The sequence below is a fragment of the Lagopus muta genome, chromosome 4 (genome assembly GCF_023343835.1).
Source record: "Lagopus muta isolate bLagMut1 chromosome 4, bLagMut1 primary, whole genome shotgun sequence".
Taxonomy (NCBI): Eukaryota; Metazoa; Chordata; class Aves; order Galliformes; family Phasianidae; genus Lagopus; species Lagopus muta.
This window is the reverse complement of record NC_064436.1, coordinates 38,463,361-38,489,236: the sequence shown is the minus strand read 5'-3', so window position 1 is coordinate 38,489,236 and position 25,876 is coordinate 38,463,361. Positions and strand designations below refer to the sequence as shown.

General features: G+C 38.5%; 1 protein-coding gene across 1 annotated transcript in view; it reads left to right on the top strand.

The window, feature by feature from the left end:
• The window catches only part of EGF (epidermal growth factor), a 53,933-nt gene extending 28,703 nt beyond the window's left edge, over positions 1–25,230 (top strand). The window contains exons 13-25 of the mRNA XM_048942397.1: positions 274–378; positions 1,986–2,209; positions 4,937–5,104; positions 5,913–6,062; positions 7,014–7,163; positions 7,486–7,602; positions 8,562–8,687; positions 10,228–10,347; positions 12,144–12,294; positions 13,866–14,024; positions 16,859–16,961; positions 20,624–20,726; positions 22,175–25,230. Of these exons, the coding sequence (XP_048798354.1) occupies positions 274–378; positions 1,986–2,209; positions 4,937–5,104; positions 5,913–6,062; positions 7,014–7,163; positions 7,486–7,602; positions 8,562–8,687; positions 10,228–10,347; positions 12,144–12,294; positions 13,866–14,024; positions 16,859–16,961; positions 20,624–20,726; positions 22,175–22,377 (1,879 nt within the window). The 3' untranslated portion in view covers positions 22,378–25,230. The remainder of the gene's footprint in view (positions 1–273; positions 379–1,985; positions 2,210–4,936; positions 5,105–5,912; positions 6,063–7,013; positions 7,164–7,485; positions 7,603–8,561; positions 8,688–10,227; positions 10,348–12,143; positions 12,295–13,865; positions 14,025–16,858; positions 16,962–20,623; positions 20,727–22,174) is intronic.
• Positions 25,231–25,876: the final 646 nt, after the last annotated feature.

The window sequence follows — 25,876 nt, the reverse complement described above, 5'->3', positions numbered from 1 at the left end:
ACTCATCATTTTCCTGAAAAAGGAGAACTTCAAGTCATCTACACAGCAGCAGCTATTTTATCATGTCCTGGACCAGATAATGGAACTGTAACGTGAATTACTTATAGATAAAAGAACTGGACACCCCATAGCAGCAGGATTACTTATGTCTTTGCAAAGTGATTTCTTACAGTTTGTACTAAATTAAAGCAATGAAAAAACTTAGTACATTCTGCCTGGAAAGGCAATTAGAAAGATAGAAGGGAGGACCTAACAGTGTCTTATGTGTTGCAGGAAGGCATGCATTGAAAGAAGCAATTTGAATGGAATGCAAAGAAAAATGATCATTTGGGAGGATATCTCTCAGCCCCGAGGGATTGCCATTCACCCTTTTGTGAGGTAAGGAGTGATAAACATGTTAATTGTGTAGCAGTTAGCAAAGCTTTTGAAAAATGAGCATGCCAGCCTTGCCCTTTTGGCAGACAACATCTACATTAAGCCTTACATTAGGACAGTAATTGCCTAGCAGAGTGATGTGAGCTGCAGTGATTTATGGCTGGATTTTTGTTGTGAGTTGCAGCATGTTAATTCCTCATTTAGATTAAAGAAATTATAACCAATAAAGATATTGTATGTGGTTGAAACTACAGAGAAGTACAAGCTACTAAAATCATCCTAACTGATAATTGTTTTGTTTTTCCATATGTATTGCTGTGAAGAAAGTGTAGGCACTTTTGACATATGTGGCTTACAAAGGATTTTTTTATGGCCATGTTTCAGTTTCCCCTGAAATCTACTGTTGTGGAGGTGTGTTGGTTTAAGTATACTTTGTACTTTCTTAGATAGTGCTGAGGTGATCACAGAAACAGTGAAATTTTAGAACTATTGATGAAATTCTGACAATTTTAATCAGCAATGAAGTCCCATGGATTTCAACATGTATACCTATAGTAAGGTGGTTTTAAGGGGATTCAGAATCCTGTTGAGTTTCTTTGTGCTAATATCCTGCTGTTTCTAAGTACTGATGCATGAAACCAAATCAGGGAGGGTGTTTTGTTAGCTTTACTGAGGAAATCTTTCCATAGAGATGGAAGATGGTAGTGGCATTATGCACAAAGAAGGTCAGTTCAGGGAGATTGCTTATCTGAAGTATCAGTAGAGGCATAAAACTTGCACAGCTTGGAGCAATAGCTACCAGGGGAAAAGGAGAAGGAAACATCACTAAACCTTGCTTTGTTAGTGGAGAGAGGAGTGACAGTGTCCGTAACTGTAAAGCCAATGCTGAAGAGGAATCTGAGATAGAAGAAAGACAATCGAGAACACTGATCCCTGCATTGGCTACAGCGAAACTACTTGTGTAAATAAAGCAAAGTGAATCCAGGGGTGTCTCTGTAAACCTGAAAAAGGTAGCTAATGCCTTGGGCTGAGTCCAAACTTTGAAAGTAATTTCTGGGTTTAGCAGTCTCTGTTTTGAGCTGTCTTGCACTGTTCCTTGAAAAAATCAGCATTCACTGTGTAACACTCAGGACTCCTGAGGGAGACCCTGAGAATTACGAAGTTATTAAAAGATGAGGCAAGATCTGTCACTGATTTGTTTTTTTTTAAGACAATTTGAGGACTCTAGCTTGCTCTCCATAGGTGGTGGGTAACTTTGCATGAGTGCGTTGTTACATCGTTGTTTAGCCAACCAGCTGGGTAATGCATCAAGTCTTCTATTGCCTGACTTTGCTATGCCGCTATCAGCACTTGTGGAAAGTGCAAAAAGCAGATTGGAGGACTAGGCTGGATAGGAGCTGTTTTTGAAGGTTTTGTGCTGACAAACGTGGCAGGGATTCAGCATTAGTTCCAGTGTAATCAGCTGGAATCTTATGTCAAGGTATAAAAGATCAGCGGCCAATATATTTGTTTGAAGCAAGCACCTTTCCTTCTACTTCTTGAAAGAACTCCACAGAGTGAATAGCAATCACTTCCTTATTGACTCCCTGTTTGTGTTTTGTTTTCTAAAGGAGATTATTCTGGACCGAAATGGGCATCCATCCCCAAATTGCCAGCTCTTCGTTAGAAGGCATAGATCGTCGGGTTATAGCCAGCATAGGTCTCGTGCATCCCAGTGGAATAACTCTTGACTACTTATCCAACAAGTTGTACTGGTGTGATGCTAAGCAGTCAGTGGTTGAGAGTGCAAATCTGGATGGTTCAGGTCGTCGAATTCTTGCACAGAATGATGTAGGTGAGGCTTTGGGGTTGATAATTACCTACTGCTTCTTGTCAACATATATGTGCATGTATATGTGCCTATGTGACTATGTACTGGAGATCTTGGTTGCTGGCTGTACTGTGTATCCCTTGCAACTCTGTATTGAACTTAATGGCATTACTTAATTCTCTGATCTGTCGACCGAATGACATTTATTGATCTGTTTTAACAAAAGAACACCTTTCTGGCAATCTCTGCTTTTCCACATCAGCAATTTTGCATTACATATAGATCTTCTCTGCCTTCTCCACAAAAATGAAAAGAAGGGAAAAATTAACTGTGTTTGGCTTGTTCCATGCATGGCTGCTTAGTTTAAATCAAGTCTTGCTGTATTTATTGTGCCAGTGAGTTAATATTATCATAAGCCAGAAGACAATCTTGGCCATTAAGGTCCTTGAGCAAAGAACCTGCGTCTGCAGTGTTGAACACTGGAAGAATTCTAAACACACAGAAGGCGTTGAATGGAAGAATGATTTGTGCTGTATGCTGGTAGATGCTATTGCTGAGTTGCTATTGTTTGACATGCAATTGACTTTTTTTCTGGAGCAAGAAAAAAAAAAAAGTATTAGCAATGAGGAACTGATGTTGTACCGCATTTAATGTAAACCATGTGCTTGAAAATCTCATACACGGCAAATTAATTTCTGGAGAGGACAATTTCCTTTTGTGCTTGAAAACTCTCTGGGGACCAGATTTTTTTTTTGTAGGTTTACATACAAAACATGGACAGAATGAGGACTCTTTGTTCAGCAATATGATTGGTGTGTTGAATTACTGCTGTTCTGGGCTCTGCTTTGTGAAGGCTTGTGTTCATTCTCAACCCAGCTACCCTCCAACTTGTTTGGAGGTGACAGGGTGAGATCTAGGAGGAAGCACTGTTCTGCTTGTCTGTAGGATATTAGAAACCCTGGGCAGAGTGACCTTGCCAACATCTCTTGCCCTGCTGTATATTCTGCTGTATACTCCTCCTTGCAGCTGACTTGAGAAGAAAGGCCTTAGAATCTATTGATTGTCTCACTTTCTTTTTCTGCAAGGAACAGGGCAATATGTCTTTTGGCTGTATATCAGAAATAAGTTTTTTACAGTATGTGTAGTGAGGCACAGGTTGCCCAAAGAGGTGGTTGTGCCCCATCCCTGGAGACCATCCCTGGTCAGGCTAAAGGGGCTCTGAGCACCTGATGGAGCTGCAGGTGTCCCTGTTCAGGGGAGTTGGACTAGGTGACTGTTTAGGGGTCCCTTCCAACTCAAATGAACCTATGATTCTGTAATACTAGTGTAATACAGTGCTGCAGTAGAAATTTTTATTACAGCAGCTCCCTCTAGTGCCTCTGTACTGAGAATGCATTTAGTCTAGTTGCATGTGAAATAGGTAAGATTAGTTCTGCTCTTCTCCTAGCCCTATTTTCAGCTTTAAGTAAAACAGCTTGTAAGCACTTGCCCAAGGTAGTAAATGTCATGACCATTCATTTTCCTTATACTGTGGTTTGAGTTTTTGGAAAGGCTTCTGCTTACATGTAACTATTAAGTTTCTTTCTTCTTCCTGGTATCTCCATTAATGATGTTGTGTCTCTATGTTTAATCCATAGTATCTTTACCAATGAAGAGATTAAGAAATTTCTGGTCAAAAGGAGTGTTGTTGATGGTGTAGGCTATATATCTTTAAAATGTGAATAAATGTTGAAATAGAAACAACATGTAGATTTTGTACTAGTTGCTCAAATTTCATGGAAAGAAGAGCTAAGAACAACATCCAGTGATTTTTACACCTCAGTGGGGGGTGGTGAAGTGCTAGGAGAATAAAAATATACTCTATAATTTAATATTTAAAAACAATTATGAAATATCTTAGAAATTTTCTTACGTAGTATTTTTCCAGTTTATTTGGGGTGCGTATTTAAGATATATCAACATATACTGCTTCTCCAAGGATCTAATTTATCTAATTTACTTGTTTTGTTTGGCTCTGATTTTTGCTAAAACCATTACTTGTAGGGTTCTGACATTTGTTGTTGAAGCTAAACATCATCTAATTGTGGCTTACATCCAAAAATAATAACACAGAGCATAACATCTTGTGTCTAAAAGATACACCTCTCAGTGAGGCTCAGACAGTATTCAGAATGTGGGTGAGGACCAGGAGGAAACAAATCTGATTCAGAAAGGAAGAACACCCCTCTGAGACCAGTTAGACATCCATGAAAGGTCACGATGTATTCTTACCTTCCACTGCAAAAAATTTGTTCATGGATTATACTGAAATCAGGAGATTTCTAAATGAGTAGAAAGACTAATGGCAGTTTTCTACCACAACAGAGATACTGAAAACAGAATAGTTTTGTAAGGTTTTTATGTCTACCCTTATATGTGAAAGTGTCCTTAGGACTCTGAATTGCTGAGTTCCTCTTGGGAAGTCAAACTAGGGATCTGAAGTCTTCTGGTGCAGATAGTGTTGTGCTACCAAGGGAAAATTTATGCACTGAGCTGAGTTGGGATTTCTCTTACCTGCTGTTATTCTGCTGAGAATATGAGTAACAAGTACCTGTGGTCCATCATTCATGGATACTTGGCTCTCCTCATGAGAATGTTGAATAGAGAAGTCATTATGAAGAAGTAGGCTATTATGCAGATACAGATCTTGTATACTTGGTTTCTTGTGTATATTCTACAGATGTGGAGATGAGGAATCTTGTTTCTTTCTAGGCCACCCCTTTGCTGTAGCGGTGTTTGAGGATCACCTTTGGTTTTCAGACTGGGCTAGGCCATCACTAATGAGGGTCGACAAGAAGACCGGGCAAAACAGGGTACGTCTTCGAGGCAGCATGCTGAGACCCTCATCAATGGTTGTAGTTCATCCCTTGGCGAAACCAGGTATACTGCAAAAATTGAGCAGTCATTCCCTTCCAGCCTCCTCTTGATGTTCACTGATGTCGATATAATAGCTGTTCTCATGTCCTTGGGGAGAGGATTATCTTCTCAGAGACAGGTCCTTTAAAGGCCTTTCACAGTTCAACTGGCATTCATTGAAAGCATCATCTGGGCATGTGTCCAGTAATACTAACAAATTTTTTATATTTATGATCATGCCCAAGAATATATGCTCATCAACTACCACAAAGCTGCCACAGACTTGTAATTCCTATTTATTTTAGTTCACTAGCACCCCACTCACAAAAAGTAATGAACTATAACATGGAGAAAGGTTTTGTAATTTATATTAGTTTTTTGATCAAATAATTTGATTTTCTGTTCAGAACAATCTCCCTGTAAGCAGACAGAAATGTCATGTAATTCAGTAGACCATGACTGAGAGAAGATAATCACAGGTTCCTCATGCCCTTGTAATGTTTTTTCGGGTGATGTTAGGACTCTAAAAATTAAAGAAGAGATAATAAGAAAATAATAATACAATAATAAAAGGTCACACATTGGTTAAAAAGAGAATATGTAAATCTGCTTTCCTGCCAGTGGCTTGGTGATAATGTTTATGCTTTAATATATACATCTATTTTTACCTTTAAAAAAAAAAAAAAAAAAAAAAAAAAGCCAAACAACACCCATTAGAAACCTACTAGCTTTTCTGTCCTTACTGTGTTTCCTACTGCTCTAATTCTGCACGGCTAAGAGGAGATGTTCACTGAAGAAACAGCTTGTTAAGTTGCCTGGTTTTCTTCATTAGGGGCAAATCCTTGCCTTCATATGAATGGAGGCTGTGATCAGATCTGTGAAAACAATTTTGGAGTTACCCATTGCATGTGCCACCCAGGATTTGGGAAAACTCGAGATGGAAAAACCTGTCAGCCTCTGAATTCTTCTAATGTGACAGCAGGTACAATCCTCTAATTCAAGAAAAAGACCCGCTTAAAGAATCTGGCAAATAACATTGAAAAACGTTCACCTTCCATTACATAATGAATGACAGCTTCTCTGAAGAATGAAAATGCACATTTTCCACTGTATGTAATATAGTTTCACGCTGCTTCTCACTTTTTTTTTTTTTTTTTTTTTTTTTTTTTGTCCCAAGGAGGCTGAATTATTCAGATTTTGTAATTTTTCATGCATGGATTTATGTTACTTCCATATCTTTTATTAGAATGTTGTGATTAGAACTGTCAAGAAACTTCACAAGGTCCACTAGTAAAACTGGCAGCCAATTGAAATGATGTGGCTCAGGTGAACAGCTTGAATGTAGATACTGCAGAAAGATTAGAACATTTATACAGTACCAAAGCTTACATGAGAATGGAAACTTCTTTACTGTATCTGTTGAGAGAACTCTGCTTTCCAGCCCTATCCTTGTACTTTGTTTTGAACTGAGACACTCTGGGTTCACAGTTGGCAGCTTTGCCCCTGCTCTCCACAGATTTGTTGTCTCCTATTTGAACATGCAACTCCTTCTGAGGTACTAACGCATCTAAGATACTTTTTCATGAATGCTTTATTCTATTTGCAAGAAACAAATATAACAAATTTCCTTTAACAAGCACTGGAATGTTGTCCTAGGACAATAAGGTGTAGTGTGACCACTGCAATTTTTATATTATCTGTGAAAGTGATGTCTGTAGTGTTGACATAGTTGGATTCCATGTTCTTTGTATTTGAAAAGAACACTAATAAGTGGTTTCAGTAATAATTTGAAGCCAGAAGCAGGATAGTCTGTGTAGGAAATGATTTTTATTAAAAAGCAAAAATGTGATGACTGGAAAATAGAACAGTGATAGAAAATCAGACAGTTCAGTAAATGTAAATAGTCTGTGTCACCTTTTTCTTTTCTTTTCAGAAACTATCTCTGTGCAGAAGGAGGCAGGTCCAATGCCAACACTAAAGACCCCCCTCCAGAGCACACAGAGTAATGCAATATTTAAGGGTACAGAAAATGGAGAAAAGAAGAAAATTGAAGTTGTTTTGATGGCTGAAATCATGATATCAGGTAGAGTCTGAAAACTGTTATCCTTCAACAACAAATAATGTCCTAAAGGAAAAAAGACTCAAGCCAAGGCTGATGGTGTTTTTAACGCTCTTATGACAAGACTGGTCCATGCAATTATGCCATGTAAAACTGCTTTTTTATTTGTCTTTGTGGTGCTTTGATATGTCAACAAAACTTGATAATATTATCCAGGCCTAAATAAAGTTCAGTGGCAATCACTGTGCTTCAAACTAGGACCCTATGTTTTGTTTTTCTAATTGATTTTATTCTGCTGTAATTCCTTCTTTGATCCATACAAATATATGTATATTTTGTGCTATAGATGAAGATGACTGCGCTGCACTAGAATGTGATGCCAATGCACAGTGTGTTTTGCTGGAAGATGGTGCTGTGTGCCAGTGTTTGAAAGGATTTACCAAGAAGGGCAAATCATGCTATGGTAATGAAAAACTCCACCTTCAGGAAAAACGTAGATGCGTGTAAAGGAAGAAAAACAATTTTTTTCTCCCATTGGCAGCTCTGCTGTGTAAATCATTACAGAAAAGTCAGCGAGATCACTTGTTTTGAAATGGTTGATGAGCAGAGAGCATGTGAGATGAAATGGCTGATTATCACAGCTTATTTTCCCCTGAATATGAACGTTAATCTTATTAATATTAACGAGCAATAATGGAGATAATAGGAATAAAAAACTGGAGTATTTATTTGTAAAAATTGTCCAATTATAAAAACTCAGTCCATAGATATGAGAGTTGATGTATAATTTAGAAGTACATGCTAAGAGATCTCTTAAAAGTTAGTATTCCTGATACAGTATTTATATGAAAGGACTGTTTCTGTTTTTGTCTAGCTCTAGAGAGAGGCTAATAATCAGACAATTTGCTGATTAAAGATCACTCTCTTCAAAATAAATTTTTGGACTTGCATTCCAAAAGGCATCAGAAACAGAACAAGTTACCTCTTTTTGTTCAAGCACTGAGACTCACAGGAGTTTATGTTTATACAGAAAAGGGGGGGAAAAAAAGGGAAAAAGGGAGGTGGTTTGGGTGTAAATTCTATTTTCAATGACCTGTGGTACAAATTTTTTACACTCTTTCTCCTTCAGCACCAAATTTGTCTCTGAGTAGAGGTTGAGACGGTAAGGATATAAGAATGATTCTGAATGGGATAACTCCATCCAAATAGGATTATTTTTGAAGCAAATGTTTTTTTGTGGAACATCTGGGTTTGCAGCTGAAAGCAGCTGTTTGATTTTTCAGGCTCTTTAGGAAAATTTCATACCAAAGAAAGAGCACAAAGTCCCTCTCTTTACTTTGTGTGTACAAATGACAGGTAACAGCATCATCTGAGAGATGGTTTCATGACCCACATATCCCTTCTCCCTGTTTCATCTCACAGATGTCGATGAGTGTGCTGCAAATATGGATCACTGCAATCGAAACCTGTCAGGCTGTATCAACACCGAAGGGGGCTATGTCTGCAAATGCCTGGAAGGCTACATGGGAGATGGGCTCCATTGTGAAGGTATGGGAGTGCACGAGGACTGTGCTGCTTCTGGAGATTGGAGAGGGAGGAATGAGCAAGAGACACTTGTAGTAATTTGGGCTAGCTCTGCATCAAGCTGTGGAGCTGTCTTGTGACCATGTTGATTGGTTCTGGTTCTTTTTGAAGAATCTGATAAGGGTGTGGATCCTAGCAGTGGCTCCCCCAGACAGTAGACATTAATCATTTCTTGCTTTGTGATTCTTTCCTTCCTGTCTGAATTGTGGCAGCCTCAACAGCTGATCATTATGCAAAGCCTGTAGTTTTCAGTATATAGTTCAGTTCCTCTCTGTTTGCACACTTTTTAGTAGCTACAGCAGGAGAGAAAGGATGAGTGAATTGGAGGAGAAAAATGGAGGAGAACAAGTAGAGCTTTATTGGAAATCATTGTCATGAATACAAACGAAAGCAGGTATTGAGTGTGTCATAATACTCATCAAATAATGTAATAGTTGGCTTGATAGGTATGAAGTTCAAGGTATTGACACTTAGAATCTGATTACATTTAGAGTCTTGTTAATAATCAGACTCACTGATTCTCTCATTCATCTCTAATGCCAGGTCTTCAGTTCATTACCTACATTTCTTAATTTTTTTAATTTTACATCAAATATGAAGAAACAGGAAACTGTTTCTCCCTTCCAGTATTTGTATAGTACAGTTCAGTACTATCTGTACTAGTACAATAGTACTCTCACAGCTTTGTGAGAGTCTTAATTTCTCTTCTGTCCTTTTCTTCTTCCTTTCTCCTTTATAGCCTTATTCAAAGCCCATTAATTTTGACTCAAACCTTACATAGTTCTCCAACACAGGCAAGGGCCACTGAAAAGTTAGGATATTATTATCAGCAGGATGTAGAGATGTTAAAGATAGGATGTTGGAAAAATCTTTCTGTCCCAAAAGTCAGGAACATGTTTTTGAGAATGTTTGGAAGTGCAGTCAGATGTGACAATCTCCTCTGGCTGTCCCTCACCACCTACCAGGCACATCTGCATGCAGCTGTGGGTATTCTGCGACTTAGGTGCTCAGCTAGAATCACTGTGTTATATGTCATTGTTATTAAAAATAGTCAGTTATCTTCAAGTTAACTTCACACTGTGGCCAGATACGTTTCCATAACGTTTTATAAATGTTGAGATTTTGTCTTGATGTGAATAAGACTGAAACAACTTACATTTATTGAGTTGAAATGTACTCTAAAAAGCAGAAACTTATGGCTAAGTAATTTTGTACTTCGGTTTTAGATGCCTAGTTGTATGCACAGTGCCTAGAAACCTATAAATACATCCAGAGATGGTACAAGGTGAACTCATCTTGTGTTTCATCATGTTTCTTGGAATATGAATATACTGCAACAGAGCTGGTTGCTCTTCTACCCCAATTTCTACCAAGGAAAGTGCATGGAGGGAAGGCCCCTGGCATTTTTTCTCCACTGCCAGGAGACTGTGGTGCTGCTGCTGCCCCTTTAACTGATGCTCTGGGGGCATTTCATTCTTCTAACTGCAGACTGTTTGGCTGATAGATATTGATGAGTGCAAGATGGGGACCCACACCTGTGGAGAGAACAGAACCTGCACAAATACAGAAGGAAACTTTACTTGCTCCTGTCCTGATGATGCTTCTGGAACTGCCATGGGTTGTGGTGAGTATTTGGAAAGAGAATTAAAATGAAATGGTCCTAACTAGGATCTGTGGTCTCAGCCAAATCGTTTACTGGGAAATTAAGGAACGACCATGTAGTGGCATACTGGGCAGCTTGTGAAACTATTAGCATTGCTTTAGGAGAGTGGGTCTGAGTTTAGCTTGGAAATACCTACATTAATATTTGGTGCTAAATTGTACTGCCTAAATGAAATGACACATCTGTCTCAAGGCCTTTGAAATCAAGAGCAGAAGTAAATACTCCTCAGAGATTATGTTTTTGGAGTTGATTTTGGGCTGTGCTGCTCTTCAAACTGCATGTTCTTTATCTCTGCAGGACTCCAGCACAAGAACTGTTCATAATTGAAGTCCCATTTCATTCTTCAGAATGTTAGTTTTCCAGATCCTAATTTTTCAAAGGGCTTTGAAACATTTTAGAAAATCTGGTTACCAGATTAATGAAAAGAGCAGTTCATAGTATCTGATGCTCATTTCAGTTCCTCAGTGTGACAGCTGCATTTTCTGAAAATGTGGAGCAAAGCGACACATTGGCATCCTCCGTGTCAGCCATCTTCATCAGAGTGAATTTTGCCACAGATCAAGTGACAATTTGGTAACAGAAGGGCACTGTGAGATTGTTGTAGATATTTTTCTGCAGAAAAACAGAAGGAAGTTACGGCTTTTTAAAGTAGAACATCAATCAGGATCCTCACCCCCTTTTCAGCCATTTAAGCTTTCAGTAGTTTCAAGTGTCACTCAGGAAATGATGATTTTAAATGATGTATGACTTGGAAGTAATGCCTTATAGGTCCCTCAGCTGTAAATATGATCTCCTGTCTTCATGTGTGTTAACACGCTGTTTTAAGTCTTTGCCTAGTAAGCTCTTTTAGCAGGCTGAAATTTTCTTTGCAGAATGCAGAACATATGGGATTCACTGCTATCACTTATTCCTTTCCAGTCTGGGCTCTTTGCCCTGACAGTTCTCCTGCAAATGAAATTTTAAGAAAACAAATGTCATTAAAGGTCATATTGCAATAAAACTGGTGTGAGTCATAAAACTGATCCCACAAATGTGTGGGATTAGGTATATTGCTGCTAAGCCACACTGCTGTGTAGATGTTCAGTTCTGACTTACAGATTCAGTGTAGCACTGAAGTAGGCAAAAATTTGTTCCTGTTCTATAAAAGCACCTCTGCAATATGTATTACATGCAGAGATATCAGAGCTCTCTGATAGCCAGTTGGGGTACTTGTGGAGGTGATAATCTGTGCAGTTGTGAGCAAGCTACAGAAATCTTTGAAGAATTGGGTCAGAGAAGTTCTGTGCTTCCAGTGAAGCTGTTAACTATATTTGAGATAGCTTGCACAGATGCTATCAACTGGTAGCTGCAAAGTAGAAATAGTTTGTGCAAAAATGTCCATTTGCCTGTGAAAACTTTTCAAGTTGAGATCCATATGCACAAAGTGCACCTTTCACCTGTATGTCTGACTCTGCATAGTGGAGATTGTGGAGATTGTCTGTACCCTCAAGCTGGGTAAGAAATCATTTGATCGTGAATAATTAGGCAGCCAATAGTTTTTTGTTTTTTGTTTTTACCAGAATTATATTCACACATCTCAAAACACAGCTATCCTCTGTATGCCTGAATTTGATATGCAAAACAAGCAAACAGATTAAAAACAATTATTTGGTTGCAATTGGAGAGTCTTACCTAATATCCTATCTTGAAGTTCTGGAACTTTTTCAGGCCACCGTAGTCAACAGCTTGATATGTCTTTGTGAAATCCTGCCTTTCAGAATCTACCTTGTCTCCTACTGTTGTCAGCAATGAGTACTCTACACGCCCTGTGCCAGGTGACTCTGTAGGATGCCCCCCCTCCTATGATTCATACTGCCTCCATGGGGGAGTGTGCAATTATGTTTCCGACCTACAAGACTATGCCTGCAAGTAAGTACAGAGCTGTATATCATCTGTGCTTATTAATGGTATCCTTGGGGCACAGTTGAGTGCAGATTATGAAGTGCTTGCCCACAGATTGTCCATCGCCTGTGCTGGCAATTATCTTTAAATTCTGGTCTTTTCTATAAATACTCACTTTGTTCATACCCATTGTAATTAATAATAGGATTGGATTTGTTCCCTGAAGACTAAATTCTTTGTTCTTGAAGTGTGAAGTAAATTGTTAAATGACTTGGTGCTCACAGCCTTGTGTGAAGACAGTGCTTGCTCTCTCTCTGGTGTAGGCTTGCATCTGCCTGTTGGCCTTGCTGTTCATTTTCCACTGCCATCTGACCTCTATACCCTCAGGAATAATTGGGGAATATATCTTTCTAGGTGTATATGTGAGAATTAAGTATATACGTTGTGCTGTGGGTCTGTTAAGGTCACCACGGCTGTTATAGGAGTTGGTATGACTTGTGCTCATCTCTGGTGTTTGCTACAATTTTTTACAATAAACCACAAACATTCAAAGCTCTATTTTTTTCTCCTCATTCAGTTCTGCATACTGAAACTGAAAAGTCTACAACTGCAGAACATTTAAATGGGAACTTATTTTATCTTTTTTTTTTAACTGTTAGGGTGTAAGAACCCACAATTCCTTATTATTTGGTACTGGAATTGGAAGACGTTAAACAAATTGTGGACTAGCTGTACTTAGCTCTGTTCTGCGGGGTTGCACTGAGCTGATTCTATACAGTGGTCACTAGATGGCAGCATTCATTCATGTAGGCTGTCAAATAGCTGAAGGAAGTCATGGAAAAACGTTATCTAGCAGAATTTTCACAAATAACCGAGTGTATTCATTAATTACTTATGTTAATATTTTGACGTGTTTCTTCACTTTCTAGTCGTTTTGATATATACATTCCATTCCTCGATTAGCTATTTCATTGTGGGGCTTTTACAGTGGTAAAAATCCTCAATGTAGTAAACTAAAAGAGCCTGCAGAAGAAGCTTGTAATAAAACTAAATTATCAAGACATTTCTAACCCATATATCTTTTTCAAACATATCTCTTTTTCTTTGTTTCTGTTAGCAACTTTTCAGATTAAAAAATCGATTTCTTCAACAAAATGACTTTCCAAGAGATAACAACTTCTATGATGCCAAGTTCAAAAAAAGGGGAACCTTGCTTCTGAAAAGGGTTAAACAGAAAATCCAAGGGAAACATAGATCATAAAAAAGCAGTCTGTGGAATTTTTGAAAGTATGTTACCCTCTGGAATCTGAGACATATAGTCTCACTGAATAATTCGATAGAGCGCTTCTCTCTATCGAGAGAAGTGCTAGATTTACATTAACATTACATTAACATTAATAGATTTACATTTAATATTGAGTTCTATGTGTTTTGGCAGACCTTCCTTTAATGTCCTCTTGTCTTTACCCCTACTAAATTCAACAAGATATTTCCATGAGGGTTGGCAATGATAAATCAATACGCAAGGTGACTGAGGCAATAATTTGGGTTGCTTTCTTTGCTGACACTCACAGAATGCTCTTGCTTCCTTTCGGCAGCTGTGTGACAGGCTATGTTGGGGAACGGTGCCAGTTCAGCGACCTGGAGTGGTGGGAGCAGCAGCATGCTGAGCGGGTGAAGGTGCGGAACATCACCATCGCCGTGTGCTTAGCAGTGCTGCTACTGCTGCTGGGGTCACTGGCCACCTACTGCTCCAGGTACTGCTTCCAAACTCGTGTTATGAGCACACCACAGAGGGGCTGAGGTGCTTGTGGCCTTCACAGGTGGCTTGTGGAGAAGAATTTGTGCTGTTCCTCAGCTGCTGGAAATCCCATAATGTCCTTGCTCCTCTCTTGCATTTCAGGAATTTGTTGTATGAATAATGCATAAAATTCTGGCATGCCCCTTCACTGCAGTACTCATGTTGATGTTAAAGACTGATGTGTGTCTGGGGAGAGAAAGAATAAACCTGTTTAGGTTTGAGGAGGAGCCATAATTTGTATTGATGAGAGATTTTCATCTTCTAAGGAAGATGACTGTATTTACATCTTCCTTAGTTTCCCTTACGAGCTGTAGATGTCTGCAGATGCCATGGTAGGAATTTGCTCTTCTCTGCTAAGTGTATTAGTTTTACTTCCCTTTCAGTGTAAGACTGTACCTTAATATTTCCTTGCCAGTGAGAAAAGCGCTGTGTTACCCTTCCAGTAGCCCATTTCTACAGTGATACCTGCAGCACTGAATGTGAAAGCAGTTTTCCTGGTAGTAGATGTGGGTCTAAGGCACATGTGCTCTAAAAGTACTCCCTGGCATTTTCCATGGCTGTAATGAATTGTGAAGGTTTGGGATTCTTCTGATGGCAAAGAGAATCCCTATAGTCACTATTTAAAAACCTACTCTGTTGTGAAATAAATGTCATTGGTGTCCCTTAGACTGGAAAGAATTCAGCATTTAATAAGTTTGTCTTTTGGCCATGACCTTGTCAGAAAACTGTTCTCAGAGTCTCTTGTTTAAATGTATGCTTTTTATTTAACAAGTAACAGAGTAAACAAATAAAAAGCCAGACAGCAGCCAAATCAACAGTCCCCCACTGCATGCCTACCCGCCTTTCTAATGCAGGGTTTTGTTGATTTTTTTCTTTTTTTTTTTTTTTTTTTTTTTTTTTTTTTTTTTTTTTTTTTTTTTTTTTTTGTGGTTTAGACTAATTTTAAAATTAGAACCTTCAAGGCATAAAAAGTTAAGCTGCAAGAGAAGCTAGCTATGAAAGCTAATATTTTCTGCTCCTATTTAATGGTTCTCAGCATATTTAGTCCATAAAAGTAGATAAGCTGTCACATTTCTGTGTGATGGTAGCTGATGATAGAGCTCCAGATTTAAAGCTAAGTGCAGGCTGATTTGTTCTCATGACCTGGGATTCAGAAGCTAATCAGTGGAATGATACATGCAGAACAGACAAATCATCAGATTCCTGTATTTCCCATACACATCTTTTAAACTGTCATGGAAAATAGCTACAATATGGCCAATTTTAAGGTATAAAGATAATGAATATCTCTTCCCTTCCTCTCTCTCTCTTGTCATTTCTCCCTGATTTACTTTTCTTTCTTGCCAAATGCTTTTGATCAATATAACTATTTATCTCAACAACAAGTTTTCAATTACATGCTTGACTGCATTTGTACTGCAGCTATTACTAGCCTAACTAGATCAAAATGAAACTGCTGATCTGAAATCCCTGTTTAACTGGAGTCTGAAACCAATATTTGTCTTGAAATCACTATACTGCTTTTCCTACAATCTACAGTATTTTGAAATGTACCGATTAAGTCTACAGCAGTCCTATTCCTTCTTCAGTATAACGCAGAGTTCTCTTTCTAATTGGAGAAAACAATTTCCAATTTGATAACTATACAAACTGGAGGCAGAGAGTGCTGAAGTATTGCGTTGGTTTGTTCGGTGGCTATAGCGTGCTGTAGGTGTTGCTCTTCATTTATGATTTAGGTAGTCTGGATGTGTAGGATTTCAGGTTTCCTGTTGTTTTTGGGAAGCAGGGAAACAATCTCTCTTCCAACCAAGAATCACAGATTTAACACCCACAGCTTGGCAGAGGTCACTCAAAGATTGGCAGAAGGCCTGGGATTAGGATTGAGAAATCCTTGGCCTGTTGCACATGCTCAGTCAACTTGATTCCACCTCCTGCTTGTGCTCACTGAGGCTGCTGTGCCTACCGAGTCCGTCTGGCATTTGTCATTCTGCAAGCTGCAAAGTGAGCCACAGAATTAGAGTGATCCTCTTGAGCAGGGCATCCTCCTCAGAACTATGCCTGTAATGCAGTGTGCTCTGCTCTGTTTTACCCCAAGAGCAATGGGCTCGACTTCTGTTAGCATGATGATGTTCAATGCTGAGCAGATGCATCCAGGTGAGGTTTAAAACACACACAGCAAATTAGCTGCGGTGCCAGGAAGGTAAAATACCTTGAAACTTCTGGAATTCAAAAACATGACTTTTAATCTGATGTTGAGAAGAAAAATTGAGTATATTAGGTCACTAAGCATGTGCTGATTTGAATCTCAAGTAGTGTAAATGAGCTGTTTTTCTTCTGACCATGTCTTCTGCTTTGGAGTCTATACTGGCTTTTAATCCTGCCTTACAAGTGGTCAGTGTTGAACTGCGAAAATAAGAGTTTTTGAATGCATAGAGCTAGTCATTTGGAGATATTTGTAATCTTTTCTCAACTCAAGGTTTTACTTACAGAAAAATATAAGAAAATGAAAGGGCTGTTTAAAATTTTAAGGTCTACTTTTTTTTTCTAATGAATGAGCCTTCTCAGATGGCACATTACAGTAAGTGTTCATTCAGTTCTTATTTTTATTTCTGTTAAGCTGTTTGTTCTAGCCTCTGTGCTGTAGTAATCACTAATACTCCTTTTCAGAGGAATGAAAGAGAACAAAATTTATGTCTCTTCTGTAAATACCTACAAAGTAAAGTGTGAAAGGAAGCAGCATCTGTTCCTCCCAAAGTGAAATAATTTGTTTCAGCTTTTGTTCTGTTGCAGAAGTCAAAACTTTTATAAGAAGAACCATTATGCAGAAGCGATAAGAGATGCCAGTAGCCGCGCTGACAATGAGAACGTGACACCTACTTGCAACAAGTCTCAGGTAACTATATTAATATGGAGTGAAGACAAAAGTAGGAAGGATCAAAGAGTGTTAGGGATCCACTTGAGCTTATCCATCAAATAATTCACATCTTAAATACATTAAATAACTGCTAGAGTCATCAAGTGCTTTGCTGTGAACCCTAGTTCATCTTACCTCATTGTTATCCCTCAGAGTTCACAGCTGCCTGGTTGTATTGCAACCATTAGCGGGTGTTATTGTTAGCTTTGAACACAACAGTTGGGGAACTGTGTTCTAAATTAAGGAAATGGCAATGTGATGACATGGCGTATCAGAGTTATTTTCACAGGAAAGTATGCCCTCCATATAAAAGGCTTCTTGGAAGACAAGTATTGTGTGTGCTACCCGAGATGGTGAACTATATTTTGGGGGCTGATGCAATTAAATGTTGTGGTATTAGAAGGTGCTGCCTTGTAAAGAGAGCCTCCCAGGATGTTAATGGGCAATTTGGGAGGGAATATAAAATACTCATTCAGCATGTAGGTAGAAATGCCATGCTGGCACTGATGCATTTCTCTTCTCACTGGTGACAGGTGACAGGATGAGGGGAAGTGGCCTCAAGCTGCACCAGGGGAGGTTTAGGTTGGCAATCAGGAAACACTTCTTTACAGAAAGTGTGATTAAGCACCTGAATAGGCTCCTCAGGGAGGTGGTTGGGTCACCATCCCTGGATGTGTTTAAAAAACATTTGGATGTGGTGCTCAGGGACATGATTTAGCAGTGGGTTGTGAGGGTAGTATGATTAGGTTGCAGTTGGACTTGATGGTCTTTTCCAACCTGAGCAATTCTATGATTCTGTTGTCAGTTTTGAAGTTGCATCGGTGAAATTGGACCCAGGAGATCTGATCTAGGGATCTGGTTTTCGCTGGAGTTAAAAGGATGTTATACTGCTGGGTGGTGGCAGTTGGAACTTGGAGTGGGCCAGGAGGACATAATTGGCATCTGTGGCTACTTCTGTGCCCAGACGGAAACTCCTCTGTTAGAACAGCATGACTTTCCGTGAGATCTTGTCCACACACATCCATCCTCTAACACTGTATAAGCTGCTGTAATGCAGATAGCAGTCATATTTAGGCAGCATCACATTATCTAAGCAGCATATATTCTTCAAATAAGTACAGTGGAAAGGACTACTGAAAGAGTTTGCTTGTGCTGGCTTGGAGATAAATTCTAGCGATGCACCTACTTTTTATTGGGATAACTGCGCACATTTATTTATGGTATAGATATTACTTGAAAGGATTGAAAGCCACAGTTAGAAAGTAGAAAAACTGCGCACAGTGAACAAGATCACAGGTAAATTTGGCTTTATATATTTACTTAAATAATAATGGATACTTTAGCTTTAAATTTAGACTTTATTTGCCTGAACCTGAAGTTTTGATTCTGCTCCCGGTCTTTCAATCCAGAAAGAGATGAGCTTGTTTTGCTCGAGGGTGTGTTTAAGGACTGAGTATCTCAAACTACCTGTAGTGCAGAGCTGAGCATTTTTAATCCACATGAAGAATGCCTCACATATTGTTTATTTTAAGAGTCAGGCAGGATTTGTGAGTAACCACTGAAATACTCTGTTGAACATGTCTGAAGGGTACCAACCCTAGTTATGACGTGAAGGATCCCCTTACCTGGTCAGCCTGGGGGTTTCAAGGGCCCTTTGTTACTAGCTGCTGACCTGGCCAGCACTCTGTTCCTCCAGATAGCAGACAACAAATCTTCTGAACCTTGTGCTGCCATCATTTGTTCATGGCAGAGACAAAAAACATTGTTTGCAAAATATCTGGAGCTGGCAAAATCAGAAACATTTGTTGGGACTGAGAACAGCTTGTTGCCTGGGAGCCCTGCTCTAAGAGGCCTAAGACTCATCAGTTCTGTCCCTGCCTGCTGTTATTCTTGCAGTTATTGCTAGTGGTTGGTGACATTTTTGCTGGATATAGGACTAATTAGACAGCTAAGCAATAAACTGAATCAAATTAAACAAATCCTACCTATTAATCTATTACACACTCATGTTGAATTTCACTATGCATTCTTCTGGGAGAAAACAAAATGCATTAATAATAAAGTAATTCATTGTAAATGGCTTCTTGGAGACTGGAAGGGGAAATCACTGACCCCTTGATAATTATTGCATCTTTCACAGTAATGGATTCCTGTGGTTTTGTTGCATGTGATTTTCTCTGTGGTGATGTAACGTAAGTGTTAAGCTCATTGGGGCTCCATGCATGCATTCACACAGGCTAGAAAATGAAGAGCTGCCAAAAAGCAGCAGGAAGTTGTCCACTTCTGCTGTTCACTTGAAGTGGTTTGTTTGGCAGATTTGTTTCAAAAAAAAGACCCAAAACAATAACAAAAAGAGTAGTTCTAATGAAGGACTGATGAAGTTCTCTCCTTTTGTAGCCTGCAGTGCTCCTGATAATTTGTGACTCTGGAGAAGGGATGGAGTGCAAAGACATTCCTGGTGTTGCCCACTCAAGCTACAGTATTGGATGAATTTTTAACCTGTCACACTTGTCAAATGCTAGATATCGTGATATTGAAACTATACCTACAATTCTCTCAAGCATCATTCACTTCTCTGTTTATTTTGATAGAGAAGGCTGCATTTTAGTGAGCGTATGCCTTAGGTATTTTTCTTTTAACATTTTTACTAGACATCCATAAGCCTAGATAACTCTGTCCCTGGAATATGGAAGCCTTGGTAAACTTCAGCACATGCCCAGCACATGCTATTCTGAAACTTGTAAACCTGCAAGTGTTCTATTTTGCACAGCGAAAGGAATTTTGCAAAACTGTGTGTAGCTCCTCTGGGGGTCTGTCACATGTGACTTAGCAGCTGTAAGACCATGGATTTTATGCACACAAAAAGACGCCTAAATGGTCGCACCAGCTGCAGATATGACCTAGCCACACAACTCCACCAATTTTCCACCTTGACAACTGAATCTGTCAACAGTCTTCTTGGAACATCTTATTTACAGACATTTTCTATACTTCACTAGTTCTGCTCTTTAAATACTATCCTCCCCCCCTCATTCCCCCTTTCCTATTCTTCAGTTGATCTTCTCTCTTTCCCTCTATACTGTTTAAGCACATCACTTCCCCCTGTGTCTGTTCTTTTTTCTTTTCCCTCTGGTCTTTACAGCACGCTTCATCAGAGGGTTCCATCTTCATGGTACAGTCTCACTTGTCTGCCACAGTCACTGTGCGATAATGGAATTGCACCCCCAGGTGTTGCCAAGAGCTGGGAAAGGGAGGCTTGCTTCCTTCTCTATGTCTGACAGGGTTTCCTGCTGCCTGGTTGCAGGCCTCCCTAATACTTTAAATGTGGCCCTAAATACTGTGGAGAGAGTCAGTTTTCACGTACTTTTGTTCTTGCATCTGGAAAGGCTGATTTGCAGAGCAAGAGAGTGGGCACTTTTTTACTTGACTGGGACTCACACTTTTCAAAGACCAGGGCTGTCATCAACTCCAATGTTTAATTATCTGCAGGGGAAGGGTCATCCCAGAAGCCAGTATGACCTTTTTTCCCCCTGCTGTGGTTGGAGTGTGTGGCCTTTCTAGTCTGCCTCTTGGGTTTCAGAGAACTGGTTCATTTCATATTAATTTGGGCTATGTTTTGTGCATATTGTATGTATTTGCAGTTTGCGGTTGTCAAGGAGTGTAGCAGTTCTCTGGAGACTAAAGTGGTTGATCTAATTGAGTGTGAGACAGCAGACCCTCATCCTGCCTGTCCTTTGCAATATGGTGAGTAGGCTTTTCTTCTTTATTACATCTCTCCTTACCTTTGTGCCAGCAGGAGCAGTAGCTGGTGAAGGAGACAGAGAAATCAAATGATACCACTGCCTTGTTCAAAGCATGCTGGGCAGAAATGATATTTGCATTGTTGTGAAATCACTTGGTCCTCTGCTTTGCAAGTTATACATCAGGAATTATACTGTAACTGTTCTTTCACACATAAGAAACCAGATGCTTCTCATGATAGTAATAACATCACATCATATTTTTATGTTTACATAAAATTTCATGGGTTTGCTTCATAGCAGTGAGTTATCCAAATCACATTGATGGCGAATGCATAGCATTAGAAAGATATGCTTTGACAGTCCTGATTCATTCCAGCAAGATAACTGACAGGGTGTGAAGAGTCCAGAAACCTCTCGTGCTGGAGCAGCAACTGCAGTTTTGCTTTTCTGTATTAAACAAGATGTTTGACTGCCTGAGGAAAGCTTAGTGTTTAAAAAAAGATGAGATGAATGAAGGAGATATTCCTCCCATCACTGATGCAAAAGGTGGCACAGGAGCACACAGCAGGCATTCTTGGCCCACAGATTACCAGCTGGATTGCTCTGAGTTTAAAAAACCTTGCACTGTAGAATCAACTGGATCTCCTAATTGCTCATGTGGTGAAAACTGATGGGGAAAGGTGGATGTCCTTAAGTATTTGTCTTATATATCATACTTACTTCCTGTCCACCAGCCATTTTGAAATATGCAAACACAAATATTTGAGGATACTTAAATGGGCAAGCATCTTGTAAGATCTTCATAACTGTGCATCCTGTCCTCAGATATATTTTAGGAAGTCAATTTATTCATCAGGAAAAAATATGCCTCACATTTACTTGGTTGGACTAGTATTGTGAATATGTGTAGAACCATGTTGTCCAGAGAAGGAAGCCTGATGTTTCCCATTAGGAGACTCTGTTCTCACTTACAGTTTCATCAGATGTAGCTTTTGGAACAGAAATTTCACATGGCAGGTGTCTGAAAATATTAAGAAAAGTGGTTCAACCACTTCAGAGACTGATAATAATCTGATGCCATTTTTAAGGCATTAAAGAAAGTTATTCCCTGTGTCACTGAATGATTCTAAGACCTTTAGACTTTGGAGTGGGGTGGTCTTCCTGTCACAGGCATGTCTTTCCTGATCTTACATGTTAGAATAGAAAAATATGAGATTTGCCTAGGGCACATCACTTATTAAAATCTCAGTCAAGTTATTGAGTTTTTCTCTTTTTTGTTCTTTTTTCTATCAGTTGTTTTTCTAATTTTTTTTTTTTTTTTTTTTTTTTTTTTTTTTTTTTTTTTTTTTTTTTTTTAAATTTCTGCTGAGCTACTATTAACTGTATTTTAGCCTAGGTGCTGTGAAGCATCCTAAAGAGCTTTCAGTAACATATATCCATTTTGTTTAGTGGAACAGCCTATTACATATGACAAAGTGGCAGAGACTTTGGTGGAAGAGAAGAAAGAGCAAGGCTGCCTGGAAGATGTTCCCAGCACAGACAAATTTCTTGAACCCACAGTAGAAGAGAAGAGCCTTTCCCAGGATGTCTGGAGAGCCCATCCCAAGCCCTGCCAGCCTGCCCCAGCCAGCCTGCTGATGCAGCCAGACTAGAAGAAGTCTGAGTTGAGTAGAAAAAAGAAGAAGCCATTGGAAAATGGAAACTTAGGAAACACTGAAACAGCCTTCATTGTTGTTGTTTTTTTTCCTGTGCACTAGAAAACTGACCAACCAACAATGGCACAAACAAAAATGGAACAGAGAAGTTGTTACCAGTCCTTCCCTGTTATCTCCACTTGGAAGAATTACTGTGAGCAATACATTAGCAACAAATACTCTACAAGTATCATTTTTAGGGTCAACACTGCAAATTTCATTAAATTGGCAGCTAAAAGGACACTGAGAGAAAACAGACTAGTGGGTGGTTTCCTAGAGATGAAAATTTTGTAATGGAGATTCATGCGAGAGACAGTCTTTATGTGCACAGAGAATCCAGAAAATTGCCTGTATAGTGGGCCACAAGTGGTGGAGAAACTGGGATTGAAGATGATGCAAGAAAATGAGATAAAATGAATCTTTTTTGTTAAAATTTTGTTCATGGACACTGTAACTCTCTCCACAAAACTGCTTTTAAACCAGTGTAATTTCTGGGACTTCACTGGAGCTGTTGTTGTAATAACTGATATCAAACATGGTTCTGTGTTTCTCAGATTTGGTGGGTTGGAAGAGTGTGTGTGTATGGTGTTAGTGATGGTCACGTCTCTAAAGTGTGATGAAACATATGAGGAAAAAGTGATTCTTCCATTAAATTTCTGTGACTGGCAGCAAAATCTACACTGTTATACAGGACTTCGTGTCCATGTATGTTTCATGTTGGAAGAAAAGTCCAGCCAGTTTCTGCACCAAAAGAATACAAGAAGTGAGACAAACAAACAAAATTCCCCCTCAGTTTGGATTGATATCCACATAGGCGATTTGTGCTGCTTCATAAATTCCATGTGATCAATTGGAAAACAACACCTGTTTTTCTTGTAACTGGCTTTCTAACAGCTACAGCTCTCTTCCAATTATTTGCTAAGAACTAACTTGCTTATAGTGCTCTGTCATATACAGAGTTGTAGCTTAGTTGTTTGTCATCTCATCTGAATTTCACCATTAATCTAAGGCTTTTCTCAGAATGTTTGGGAAGATAACTGGAAATTAGCTGTTACTAATGTCTTTCTCATTACAGGGGATCTCTCAGATCTCTATGTTTGAAATCTGCTGCTATAATTATTGAACACCTCCTCTAAGCTCCACTACAGTGGTCACCAAGAGTGTTCCTCATAATTCATTAGTTATATACCGGTGGTTAATATTATTCATTTCCATATTTAACATCCTGCTTTTTATTTTTTGGAGCTCCACTATGAAGTTATGATGTCTTGTCATTTGGTTACCAAGTCTGTAGACCGGTGATGGAAAAGAGTATTGAATGGCTCTTATCTGATGCCCAAAATTGTTGCACTCTTGAGTAACTCTGTGAAGTTGCTTCTGATTTATGTAAACAGTAAGAACATTGAGCCCAAGATGTCTGAACTACAGAAATTGTAAGGTTCTGTTTTGTAGACAGTTGTCACTTAGTGATTTATCTTTCCAGTGTGATTTTTTGGTGGATAGTTTTGAATTAATTTGTCAGTTCTGAGTTCAGAATAAACTTGTAAAACAGATCTTTCCAAAGCACGGTTGGAATTGGCAGCAATGAAGGCACATTCTCTTGTATGAATGGAGACAAAAGTGCTTACATGGAAAATGTGTCTAAGGAGGGTTGGCCTACAAAATTGCATTAAGGCAAGGGGAACCGCATAGCTGAACCATTAGTATACAGTGGATTGGATTTTAATTTAAGTATAGTTTAATTTCATTAACATCTTAAAAAGCATCTAGATTGGGTTCTCCAGTATTTCATAATTCGTTAGCAATCTTATGTATGTTGTTGGGAAGAGAATCCAGCTATAAAGGCAAAGTGGTTTATTTTAATGAGATCTACGCAGTAAAATCATCTTTATCCTTGCACTTTGTTTACCTCTGGTGAAATATGTTTCTGTGCTTAAAATCCAAGTGCTATGTTGAATGACAGTCAACATCTAGTTGGATGTTTCCCTGATCAAAGGAAATAAAGACTTGTAACTTTGAATCTTGTCTAAACAAAGATATTTTAGACTCCTTACAAATTAGTTTCGTATTCTATTCCATGTTTTGTTTACTTTGCCTTCCTTCAGTCTGAGGATCTAATTTTAAATTTGATAGCATTCTTTAGAGAATGAGATAGGAAACTCAGAACAGTATGTTTTTATGTTTAGAGTGTTACAAGTTCTAAATGTTTCCTACACTCAGCAGAAAACTCAAAATAATCCTTAATGATAAAACATTGAGATGGTATTTCAACATAAATATATTTGAATTATTTGTATGTTTATAAATTTTTGATTTTTTTAAAAAACTTTTGATTTATAAAAAGAATACTAAAGAGGATGTTTGGTGTCCCTCGTTTTGAAAGAAGTGTGAGCAAAACTTACAATTTAAACCATATCATCTTTGTTCATAGCTCCACTGATTTCATGCAACTACAGTGTAAATGCCAGGACAGTACATGCAGGGATCATGAGTTTTTCTTTCACCACTTAGAGGATCTGTAAAAATGAAGATTATCATCTGAAGCTCACAATAAGATCCCAGCTAGATTGTGGTAAGCTTTCATTTGTGATTTTAATTACATAATTTACCTAAACCAGTGGAAGGTAAACATTTGTTTTTGTGCACATTTAAATGGTTCTTTTATGAATGTTGCTACTTCTTTGTCTAGAAAAATTACTGATGATTTCAAAATATGTTTTCAAACTTGTCTCCACTATGTTATTCCCAGGCTTTTCATGCAAATCAGCTGAAGTCAAATGGTAGAATGCTGGAGTTATTATTATTATTATTATTATATTTTTTGCAAATTTATTTATTTATATCTTACCTCAGAAGCTTTTAAAATTATTAAATATTCTGAGTGTGTAGCTAGCTTAATATATTAATCTCAAAACATACTGGCATAGCCTAACTTTTAAAAATGAAATTAATGTGTATTGTATTAAGCTGCAAAAGAAGGATTTTAAAACACTGAGAAAAATCTTGACAAGCTCAAAGTGAGAAAACTATTAGGCAGTTCTGGGGAGAAGAGTAGAAAATGAGTTTGTTTAGTTTAGTAAATCCTGATTTTATTGGGCTTGACATTTCAATTCTCCATAGCCAGATTTTCATCATAAATGAATGAGGAATGTTTCATGCTCATTCACTGCAGACATAGGCAATGCAATGGTTCCCAGTCATTGGAACGCATGACATGTCTCAAATTTAAGTCCTCATTTTCAGTTACTTGCAACTCTGCAGCCTTTTACCTGTTTGGGTGATTTTTTTTCTGTCCTGGAAGTCTATTTCAGGATGGAAATATTTCAGAAAAAAAAATCTATGAAAAGGTAAAAACAGTTCAGGATGGGATAAGGAGAAGCATTTGCCTTGCTAATGTATTTTGTGGTTTAGTCTTACTGGGAGTAATTTTATCTCATGTTATTTCAAGGTGATGCCT